This window comes from Miscanthus floridulus, chromosome 4 (genome assembly GCF_019320115.1).
Source record: "Miscanthus floridulus cultivar M001 chromosome 4, ASM1932011v1, whole genome shotgun sequence".
Lineage (NCBI taxonomy): Eukaryota > Viridiplantae > Streptophyta > Magnoliopsida > Poales > Poaceae > Miscanthus > Miscanthus floridulus.
The window spans coordinates 121,436,970-121,447,974 of record NC_089583.1 but is presented as its reverse complement, the minus strand read 5'-3'; the positions used below and the strand labels follow the sequence as shown (position 1 = coordinate 121,447,974).

Here is an 11,005-nt window from a genome sequence, read left to right as displayed (position 1 = left end):
TTGTATTTGACAAACTTTGTCCGATCATGGACTAACTAGGCTCAAAAGATTCGTCTCGTGATTTACAACCAAACTGTGCAATTAGTTATTTTTTTTACCTACATTTAATGCTCCATGCATGTGTCCAAAAATTGATGTGATGGAGAGAGTAAAAAAACTTGAAATTTGAAGGTGATCTAAACAAGGCCCTATTTCCCACACGCTGACAAGCACACAAAAATATACTCTCGCAAAGAATGTTATTCTTAACTCTCGAGAAGTTAAATATTTTTAACTTTAATTAATTATATATATAAAAGAATAAAAATATCTATAATATATAATTAGTATTATTATATAAATCACAATATATATTTTATAATAAATTTATTTAATGATATAAATATTGTTAATATTCTCTATAAAGCAGTTAAATTTGATCCGCACGCATTTCATAGCGTTTTGTTTTGGACGAAGAGAGGACTACTCGGAAGTAGGAGTAGGTAGCTAGGAGTAGGCTGAGTAGTATACGTACGGGCTGGTGTCCCCTTCAACGTCCGCCAATCCTCATGATTCGGCTCGCCGGGTCGTCCACTCACTTGCACGAGGGCCCGGAAATCCGTGCTCCCCGAGCCGTCACCGTCACCGTCACCGTCACCGTCACTGTCAGCGACGGGGACTCGTGTCGGCCGCACGTAACGTAACCCGAACCCAACCCCCTTGGGCCTTCGTTCGTCCGCTACCTGCGGCGACGAGCCTGTACTACTCTCTACTCCTCACCTGGTGACCTGGTGCGTGCGCTCGGCTTTCTACCGGTACCCGACGGCGACCCGCGGGCTCCACGGCGCACCGTTCCCACCGAGCGCGAGCGAGTGACGGCAGCGGACGACGCACGCAGACGCAGGCTCTGGCCTTGGCAGCTTCACGATCACGCCGAGCAGAGACTCCCTCCGAGTCCGCGCGCGACGTCGATGTGCACTGTGTTGGGCTGGCATTAAGTTGGCGCTGTAGCAGCCGGGAAAACACTGTAGCATCCGGTTAACTGAAAAAAAAAGCTAGCAGCCAGCCGAACAAGCGGGTGGACGCCTCGCCGAGGAGAGGGTCCGGCCCCGCGGCGCCCATGTCCATCCACGTCGCCGTCGTGGCGACAGGCGCGCGGCGAGCCACACCCACCACCACGCTCACACGCCGCGCAACCCGACGCGCGGAGCCCGTCACCACCGCATGGACTGGAAGTTGGCGAATTGCCTGCCGCGCGCCGATGCTACAGTACAAGTCACAAACCGCACGTCGAGCACGACGTTTTCGCTCGCTACGAGGACGAGCCGTGCGTGTCGCGTGTGAGCGGAGACCGGGCCGCCACGCCACGCCACGCCAGTGCGGCCGGCCGGCTCAGGCTACTAGGCTCAGGTTCCCACCTGGCAGGCTGCCACTAGTACTAGCTGCAGCAGCTGAAGCCTGAAGCTGAAGGCGACGTTACGACACGATTCGTGCGGAGGCGAGCCAGGCGGATCAGGTGGCTTCAATGGCGCCGGCGGTGGCCGGCGCGGCGCGGGGCAATGTTCGCTCGGCTTATTAGAATCTACAGTGGGCCTGTTCGGCTGTTTTTGTTCCGGCTTGTTTCATCTTATTCTCTCCTACGGAATACTGTTGAATCATTCGAAACCATCCGGTACATAGCGTCCTTACCTGTCAGCTGAACACTCCGAATATTTTTCTCTTATAATTAAATAGTTTCAGCCGGCTTTAATAACAGAAACGGGTCCGGTTGAAGGCCGTGCACTGCCTGCCACGCGCTGGAAAGTGGTCAGCCAGAATCGGCCGGCATTATTCCCTTCGCATTTACTACTGTTCGCCTGCGCTGCGCAGTGACATGCATGCATGCATAATCCTGTTTCGCTGAAGAAATACTCCAAAATAAAATAAAATACATACGAAGACCGAGAAATATCTGTCCATTCAGCACGTGTTTGTGTTACTGCTGCTCTTGCTTGCGCGTTCTGCCGGCAACACTGCATGCATGTCGATTGGCACGTCAATGGCGCCCACGGGTTCCTTTTCTCTTTTCTTTTTCCTCCATGATCCTTGATCCATCACCGTGAATCAGAGGCAGCGTGACGATGGTGCAGGAAAAAAGGCAGGCAGCAAAGATAGTAGCACGCTGCACGCCTGCGGGAACAGGCACACCTGCAGTCCAGGCAGGCAAGCAAAGTCGTCGTTCGTGGCGAAGAGCAACGCAGCACAGGCACAGCACTCAACGCTGGCTGGCTGGCTGTGATAGTACTCCTGCTGTGCTAGCTATAGCTAGCTCATGGGATGGATCTATCGGAGTCTCCCCCGGCCAGCGCAGCAAGAAATACAAGGCCGCATTTAGACTGAGGTTAGGAATTAGTATTTGGTACTGTAGCATTTTCGTTTGTATTCGACAATTATTGTTTAATTATGGCTTAAGGCTCTGTTTAGATGCGAATTTTTTTGGCTTTTGGCTACTGTAGCACTTTCGTTTGTATTTGGTAAAAATTATCCAATTATGGACTATTTAGCCTTAAAAGATTCGTCTCGCCAATTACGGGCAAACTGTGCAATTAGTTATTCTTTTTACCTACATTTAATGCTCCATATATGTACCGCAAGATTTGATGTGACGAAAAATCTTGAAAAATTTTGGATTTTAGGTGGCATCTAAACGGGCCTAACTAGACTCAAAAGATTCGTCTCGTAATTTACAATCAAACTATATAATTAATTATTTTTTATCTATATTTAATACTCTATGCATATGTCTAAAGATTTGATGTGACAAAAAGAAAGTGAAAAAAACTTACAACGTAAACAAGGCCCAAAATGCAGCAGACCGGACCATGTCGTGCGTGCATGCTTGCCATGCTCCAGCCTCCGAGCAGAGAGAGCGGCCAAAAAGGACCCATCACTTTGCTTTCCTGCCAATTGTTTTTCAGAAGAAATATATAAAAAAAATTCTCCACCTGCAACTACCCTGCCAGTGAGTGATAGGTGGTGTCTGGATGCCGAGCGTAAAGCATAGGGTGTCGCATAGACATTCGGCTAATAAAAAAAAATTATTAAATTCATCAGTAAACCACCTGATAAATTTATTAATTCTAATTAATCTAATATTAGCATATATATTACCGTAACGCTTTGTAGCTAAATCATAAACTAATTAGGTTTAAAATTTTATATAGTAAAATAGTCACGATTTATATAATTAATTATTTTTAATCTATATTTAATACTTCCATACGATGCTACCCGTAAAGTTGTATGGAGGAACTAAACAAACAGAGAGGTGGATGGGCTGTTGCTGTTAGTTTACTAGTACAACCACCACTACGGCTTTTGTCGCTCACCTCGCCCCATCCATCACCCCGATCCCCCTCGTATTCCATTCCTTGTCTTCCCCGCACCCGCATGCACCAATCGCCAGCAGCGACCGCCCGCGGCTGGGTGCGCGCGTTCGTTGTCCCCTCCACATCCACCGGAAAGCTACGCCTCCCCCACCGCCTCTAGCGTCTCGGCTCGTCTCGTCTCTCGGCCCGTCCCTCTTTCACTCTCTCGCTCTCTCTCCGTGGGCGATGCGCTCAGCCTGCTCAGCTGACCTTTTGATCAGAGGAGTGCCTGAGCTCGCCGGACGCCCATGGCTATGGTGGGTGGCGGCGCGGCGGCGGCTAAGAGGTGCATGAACCCGACCTGCGGCGGGCCGGCGTCGTCGGTGGTCGGGGCGGGAGGGGACTGGAGGAAGGGCTGGCCGCTGCGATCCGGAGGCTTCGCCCTGCTCTGCGACAAGTGCAGGTACGGCCCTCCTCCTCCTCCCTTTCCGCTCTTCTTGTCCTATGCGCCGCCAGCGCCCTCCTGCGAATGGGGCCTGGATTGGATGGATGAATCGGAATCGGTTCATGCCGTTCGGCTTCTCCTCAGTCCTCCCCTTTTAGCGTTTCGATGCTTTGCAACTTTGTTCCCCCCTTTTGCTTCTTTTTTAGATGTATATATAGAAGAACAAAAGACGTGATTTTTTTACCTGATGCTGTATAAAGGTGCGGCGATTTGCGCATCATTCGTCGTCGTAGTGGATTCCCTAGCGAAACCCAACAAACGAGCGGATTTATGCGGAAACCGTGCCGAGCTGGAACGTGTAGAGACTCCGGAAAGCTGCGTTGACTTTGCCTCGACGGCTGGAAGAGTGCCTGGGTGGGTCGTAGAATTCTGACGAAGCGATTTGGGCCTTGTTTAAATCACCTCCAAATTTCTAAGTTTTTTCACTCTTTCTCATCACATCAATTTTTGACGCATGCATGGAGCATTAAATATAGATAAAAAAATAACTAATTGCATAGTTTGGTCGTAAATCACGAGACGAATCTTTTGAGCCTAGTTAGTCCATGATCGGATAAAGTTTGTTAAATACAAACGAACCGTGCTACAGTGTCCAGATTGCAAAAATTTACAATTTAAACCAGGCCTTGGTAGCAGTTGTTGATTCACCACCCTCTAGCTATTGAGAATTTCGTCAGTGTTCAGCTGCTCGGACTCTCATAGGTTCGTCACTGAAAACGAGAAGTGCACTGACATTTGCATCAGTCACTGTGGATTTGCCCCCCCAATGAGTTCTGAGTTCTGACCGGGTTGGTGTCAGGGATGAGCCTTACCTCTGTTCGGTAGAGGCGACTGACTATTTGCCTCACCTACTTTGTGCTATGGGATTTGATCAAAATTGTTGCTTGGTACCAACAGTCCACCTTTAACGAATCAAAAAAAAAAGTCCACCTTTAACGATGATATTGTTTTTGCAGGAACTACATGCTCTGTTCACCATTTGATTTGATTATAGGAAGTACATGTTTCTTTTTTAACAATAAGATAAGAATTTGTTTCTTTTAAGGATTCCGTTCATCGTTTTTGCTTTGCTTCATCCTTCTCTCTCTCTCTCTCTCTCTCTCTTAGGAAAGCCTTATTATTGTTTAATTCCTACTAGATTGGCCCGTTTCTAATTTCTATTGTGTGGTTTCTGGTGTGCCTAGGTTGTTATATGAACAGTTTGTGTTTTGTGATATATTTCACCAAAAGGAATCAGGATGGAGAGACTGCTCATTTTGTGGGAAGGTGAGGTGGCGACCCAAGCCGCAAATACATGCAAATTCTACGATGAGATCCTCTGCAGTTGAGTGTAGTCGAGTCCCTGGTGTCTAGTGACTTTGTCACTGGCAGGTCATCAGGCCCACCTGCCAGTGACAAGTACACCATGCGGTCGACTGCAGAGGAATCGATTCTGCAAATTCTTGGGCTGAACTGTAATGCAACAGTATTCTTATGAAATTCTACTGTTTCAGCACCTCCATTGTGGATGTGTTGCTTCAAAGAACTCTTATGATCTACTTGACAGTGGAGGAGTTCAATGTGTCACGTGCATGAAAAATTCAGCAGCTCAGTCTGTAAGTTCTTTTTTTGGTCACATTATCCACCTTCCCTTTTCAAATATTCTGATTGTACTTTTTACAGGCTTCTGGCCAAGTGGTTCCGAAGCTTTTTCCATGTCCAAATAATCTGCGGTTTTTCGATAAAACCGACAAGTTATTGTCAAGTAGAAAATTTGAACAGCCACCCTCTCTTATGTTGGATTCCAGAAATGATGATATTGCTATTGTAAATAAGAGCAATCACCTGTTCATGGTAAAAGGCATAGAGGCTGGACAAAGCAGTAACATCTTGAGACAAAAAGAGATAGAGAATGGTTCAAGGCAGATTAAATGGGAACAACCAACCCTTAGTATTGGGGACATGGGAAGGCCTTTCCTAACTAGGTCTCAAAGTGCATTAGAGTCACCTCAATGTACTCGAAGAGATGACAATAAGGATCCAACTACAGATAGCACAACAAGTGAATCATTTTCAGAGGCATGTCTGAGCATGAGCCTAGGTATTGCAAGCAATGGAAACAGGATGGAGGCTACTTCAACAGCGGAAAGACCTATTCTATCGCCAACAACAGCCATTGCTGAAGGACGAGAGCTTGCCACTACATTATCTCCCTTTCAGCAAGCACAGAGGGCTCGGCATTTCCTGACCAGACCACCAAGGGTTGGTGAAGGTGCTGCTTTTGATCCAACGAGAGACATGTTTCCGCATCTTCGTGTTGCTAGACCACCTGCTGAGGGAAGGGGCCGCAATCAATTACTTCCTCGGTATTGGCCAAGAATAACAGACCAAGAGCTGCAACAAATATCTGGAGAGTATCCTTGCCTTCGTACATTTGAAATTGTCAACTTCCTGGTGACATTGATCTCTGACATTTAGTAACTTATAAATACAAGGCTCCAGAATAGCTCATTAGGCTTAAACCCGTGTAATATGCTGCATAAATTCCTTTTGTGACAGATGTAGGTTTTCTTTTATCTTCCTTGACTATAATTTGCAAGTTCAAATTCCACAATCGTTCCATTGTTCGAGAAGGTCCTCAGTGCGAGTGATGCAGGCCGCATAGGGCGCCTTGTTCTTCCAAAAGCTTGTGCTGAGGTAACTTTAACATTTGTTTGGCTTCCTTTTAATAATTTAAGTATGTTTTTTATTATATATTGCTGATTTATCTTCCAAAAGTTGTTTGGAAGGAACATCAAAAGCATTTGACTTTCCTGTCCAGATTTTACAAAAATAAACATGGTATTATCCTGGATCAATAGGATCTACATATATACCATCCATGTATGAGAAACCATATACGAAGGGGATCGTCATCCTGTACATTGCGTATCCGTTAACATGGAAAAACTGATCTATGTAATGTCTTGCACTTACTGTTCAACCTAAATTCATCCTAATGGTGAACCACTATCATATCTATGGTAGCGCTGCAATGATCTTATTCGAATACTCTCATAGTCTCGTGTAAATAATTAATCAATGTGCATCTTTTCATTGTTGTGGTCTACTGCTTCTGTTCACGAAATTTACTGCTAGTGCAGAAGCTGCTTCTGTATGCATTCTTTCCCCATTGTTTCTGTCATCCTGAGTTAACAAGGTTCTCTGTGTAGGCATATTTCCCCCCAATTTCTCAACCAGAAGGTCGCCCCTTGACAATTCAAGATGCAAGAGGAAAAGAATGGCATTTTCAGTTTAGGTTTTGGCCAAATAATAACAGCAGAATGTACGTCTTGGAGGGTGTTACACCATGCATACAGTCTTTGCAATTACAAGCTGGCGATACAGGTAATTAGGAATTTATTTCCTTGGACATGATCATAAGCATCTATTTGCAAGCATGCACTTCACTTCTTTCTTGTTGAAGTTTGTTTTTAATACTACGTATATGGTGTAGCTTCTTACTATTTGTCACATGGTTTCCATGGCATCCATGCTATAGTAAATTATGCCGAATAGTATTATGTCATGTATCATGCTCTCTGAATGTTGTTTACTGGAATCATTTTTTTGTGTGGTTATTTTCTGCAGTGACCTTTAGTCGTATAGATCCTGGAGGGAAACTTGTTATGGGCTTTCGGAAGGCCACTAATACTGTCAGTCTGCCAGTAAGTTAGATTATCCATCAGATAATCTGTTGTTGTGGCAAGTGCTTGTTTTTCATCTCCTTTTTCATGTTTTTGCTTCAATATTTGTTTATTACCTTTACACAGGACTCACATATTTCAGCTATTGCAAATGGTTCCCTTCTCAGTGAGACACTCTTTTCTACTGCAAATGAGAACATAGGAGTAGTAAGTGGTTATCCTGGATTTCTTCACTCAGTAAAGGGAGCTGCAGATCTCCATCCAAGCTCTGTATATGATCATCATATGAACTCAGCTGATGGGGATGTCAGTTGGAATAAGGCAGATAAATTTGGCAGCAGGCCAGATGAGGGGTCTTTGCAATTTTTCCAAAAACGTAGTCACAATATTGGTTCCAAAAGCAGGAGGTTCTTAATCGACGCTGAAGATGCCATGGAACTAAAGCTTACCTGGGAAGAGGCTCAAGAGTTGTTGCGCCCTGCTCCCACTGCAAAGCCAACTGTTGTGATGATTGAGGACTATGAATTTGAAGAATATGATGTAAGTTTGCTATTCATTTCATTGTTCTTGTTCCAAATCATGGAGCATCCTCTCTGCCAGGCACAAAAATCTGATCTTTGTTCATCGCAAAAATACTTGAATGATCTTCAACCTGCTCTAACCATAGTACATACATGCAGGAACCCCCTGTCTTTGCAAAGAGATCAATTTTCACTATCCGTGCAACAGGGTATGTAAATGATCGGAAAAAGATACAGTATCATTATTTTTTGTTTACTTTTGAGTGATTATGAATAGTATCCATGATGAGTTGTACTTTTTCATAACACATTTTAAATACCTTTCCCCTAACATAAAAAAACCTGAAATTACTTATGTCTTGAGATCTTCCAATTCTAGGACAATCTAAGCGAGACACATCTAATTCTAGGACAATGCCTGAGATTGAATTTTATAGACCTTCCATGAAAAAGAAATGTCATAATGCTTTAAGAGGTGGAAATGAAAAAGAACAATTGAAAAAGTGGTGACATTCATTCACCTATTGCATTAACTGTGTAGTCGTCATACTGTTTGAGGGTTTGTTGTCTAAATGGAAGTCATGTACATCATCGGCGACTTGGCGTCAATGTGCCAATTATGTCAAATTTCTGATTTTTATTTGTAGGGAACAAGATCAGTGGATTCGTTGTGATGAGTGCTCAAAATGGCGTCGGTTGCCTCTTAATGTTATTGTTGCATCCAAATGGACATGCACCGATAACTCATGGGACCCAAAATGGTAATGCTATATTGTGTTCTCTGTTGATGTGTTGGGCGATGTGTGATCTGATCAATCTTTAGTCTTAAAATTCCGAAACTTTGGCATGATAATCTTATTGGTGTGGAACAATGAATTTATATGGTCTTCATCTGATCTGTTTCATTTCATGTTACAGTCTTGTCTTATCCGCAGTCTTGGTCAATCCAGAATTTCAGTCACAAGATCCTGGATTTGCTAGATTTATCCATGTACTTTGAAAGATGCTCTTTTCTCTCGTATCACTCTCAACAATTCGTATTGAAAAACTTGCTGGCATCAGGCCAATTGTCTGTGACGCTGTCCCTTGTTTTTTTCAAGACCGTACCTAGGCATGTACGAATTTCATTAAGAGGGTGACACTATCTCTTGCTGGAGGCTATTTGTCTTGTGACACTGACCCTTACTCCCTTGCTGGACTGCTCTATTCTTACTTTTGTTACTCCTACTAATTCTCATTATACTTTAAATTCAACTGTTCCAGCTGCTCCTGCTCTGCGCCTGAAGAGTTGACCCCAAAAGAGTTGCAAAGTGTTATGCAGCAGTATGAAGGTACGATTTACTTATGTTTACTGACCTTGAAAACAAAATTTTAAACACATTGATAACACAGTGGTAGGACCTCCAGTTGGGAGGCTGCTGGTCAGGGTTCAAGCCCTGGCTTGCATGCAAAAAAGGCCCCTTGCTGTGTAACTCTTTAGAGATACACATCCGGGGTAGCCAGCTTTCGGTATCTTTTCTCAACCCTTCAGTTCGAGGAAATTTCTGCAATGCCTCAGGGGAGGTCTTTCCCCTAGGGTCAGCCTTTTCTTTTTATAACAAAATTTCATGATGCTGAAGACGTGTCGTGTAAGGAAGGGCATCGGGATATCAATGTAACAGTTGATTGGTTAGTAATGACTAATGAGGAAGTGAGGCAGATATATTTTGGTGATGTATTTTAATAAGTCAGCTTTGTAGAGAAGCTCATACTGCACCTTTTGCTCATACAATGTACATTGCAGAGATGAGGAGGCGAAAGGGCAGCTATGGTCTGAAGCTGAATGTCGCTGAAATGGATTCATCCAGCCTTGACGCCTTGGCCAGTGCCGCAGTATTTGGTGAAGTCGGGAACCAAGGTACCGCTTCAGTTGCGACAACCACAAAGCACCCCCGGCATCGCCCTGGCTGCACATGCATTGTGTGCATCCAGCCGCCCAGCGGCAAGGGCCCGAAGCACAACCCTGCGTGCACCTGCAACGTGTGCATGATGGTCAAGCGTCGGTTCAAGACACTGAGGATGAGGAAGAAGCAGCGGCAGTCGGAGCGAGAGGAGGCAGAGGCGAGCAAGAAGATCGCATGGGTGAACAGAGAAGAGCCTGAGGGGAGCAACCTGTCAAGATCCCCGCAGACGCTGGACACCACCCGAGACAACAGTGATGTGACCATGTTCGACAAGGGGCACATAGACCTCAACTTCCACCCTGCCCCTGCCGTCCGTGGCGACCAAGGACAGCATGGCGCGCAGCAGCCCCGGCCGGTGAGCATAATGGGCCTCCTGGAAGTGGTGAGCCGGCCCCTTGATAACTACATGAAGCAGAACGGCCTGACGAGCCTGGTGGGGGAGCAAGGTGGTGGCAGCTCCAGCACGACCACGGCCCCACCGGCTCCGGTGGAGAGTGAGGAGCGGACGTCCAACGAGGGCCGCGTCGCATCAGCATCAGCAGAGCGGGAACCGGACGCCATGGCCATCGACGAGGCTGGCGAGAACCAGCAGGACAAGGCTGCCGACGATGCTGCTGCTGCTACTTGACGGCGTGCGTGCGTCTGTGACTGATGGGTGTTGTCAGTGTGCTTTGACGTGTGTATCTTATCGGCTCCTCTTGTTTTTTTTCAGGAAAAGCTGGTGAGTTTTGATGTGAAAGTTCTAAATCAAATTTCTGTAGGGTTTGGGTTTCATGGAGTTGCTTCTACTGTGGAGGCTGGAGTAACTTACGTGTACGTACGAGGCTGTGTAACCAAACCCCAGGTTGTATGTTGTAAAAGTTCTGTAACCACGATGCTCTTGTGTTGGTTGGTGTTGTAATCAAATAACGCTTAAACCTTAGGCTTCAATAACCCACATATACTTGATTTGTACTGTACATCCCATCTAAAGGCCCTTTTGGAAAACAGGATTTTCGAGTCATTGATTTTTATTAGGAATCAGTTCATTTCACAGAAAAAAACA

General features: G+C 45.3%; 1 protein-coding gene across 1 annotated transcript; it reads left to right on the top strand.

Moving 5' to 3' along the window:
- Window positions 1-3,357: 3,357 nt before the first annotated feature.
- Window positions 3,358-10,919, top strand: LOC136550584 (B3 domain-containing protein Os07g0679700-like). The gene is made up of 12 exons (XM_066542198.1): window positions 3,358-3,789; window positions 5,016-5,097; window positions 5,325-5,426; window positions 5,494-6,224; window positions 6,411-6,507; window positions 7,023-7,197; window positions 7,441-7,517; window positions 7,623-8,036; window positions 8,177-8,226; window positions 8,665-8,778; window positions 9,281-9,348; window positions 9,801-10,919. Exons 1-12 carry the CDS (start codon window positions 3,635-3,637, stop codon window positions 10,586-10,588), a joined length of 2,853 nt encoding a protein of 950 aa, XP_066398295.1. The 5' UTR covers window positions 3,358-3,634; the 3' UTR covers window positions 10,589-10,919.
- The last annotated feature ends 86 nt before the right edge of the window (window positions 10,920-11,005 follow it).

What these genes read in the sequence shown, in the direction of transcription:
- LOC136550584 (XM_066542198.1), top strand. Translation starts at nt 3,635, where the DNA reads ATGGCTATGGTGGGTGGCGGCGCGGCGGCGGCTAAGAGGTGCATGAAC. An exon ending in AAAATTCAGCAGCTCAGTCT is followed by an intron (nt 5,427 to 5,493) that starts GTAAGTTCTTTT and finishes TACTTTTTACAG; the next exon opens with GCTTCTGGCCAAGTGGTTCC. An exon ending in ATTACAAGCTGGCGATACAG is followed by an intron (nt 7,198 to 7,440) that starts GTAATTAGGAAT and finishes TATTTTCTGCAG; the next exon opens with TGACCTTTAGTCGTATAGAT.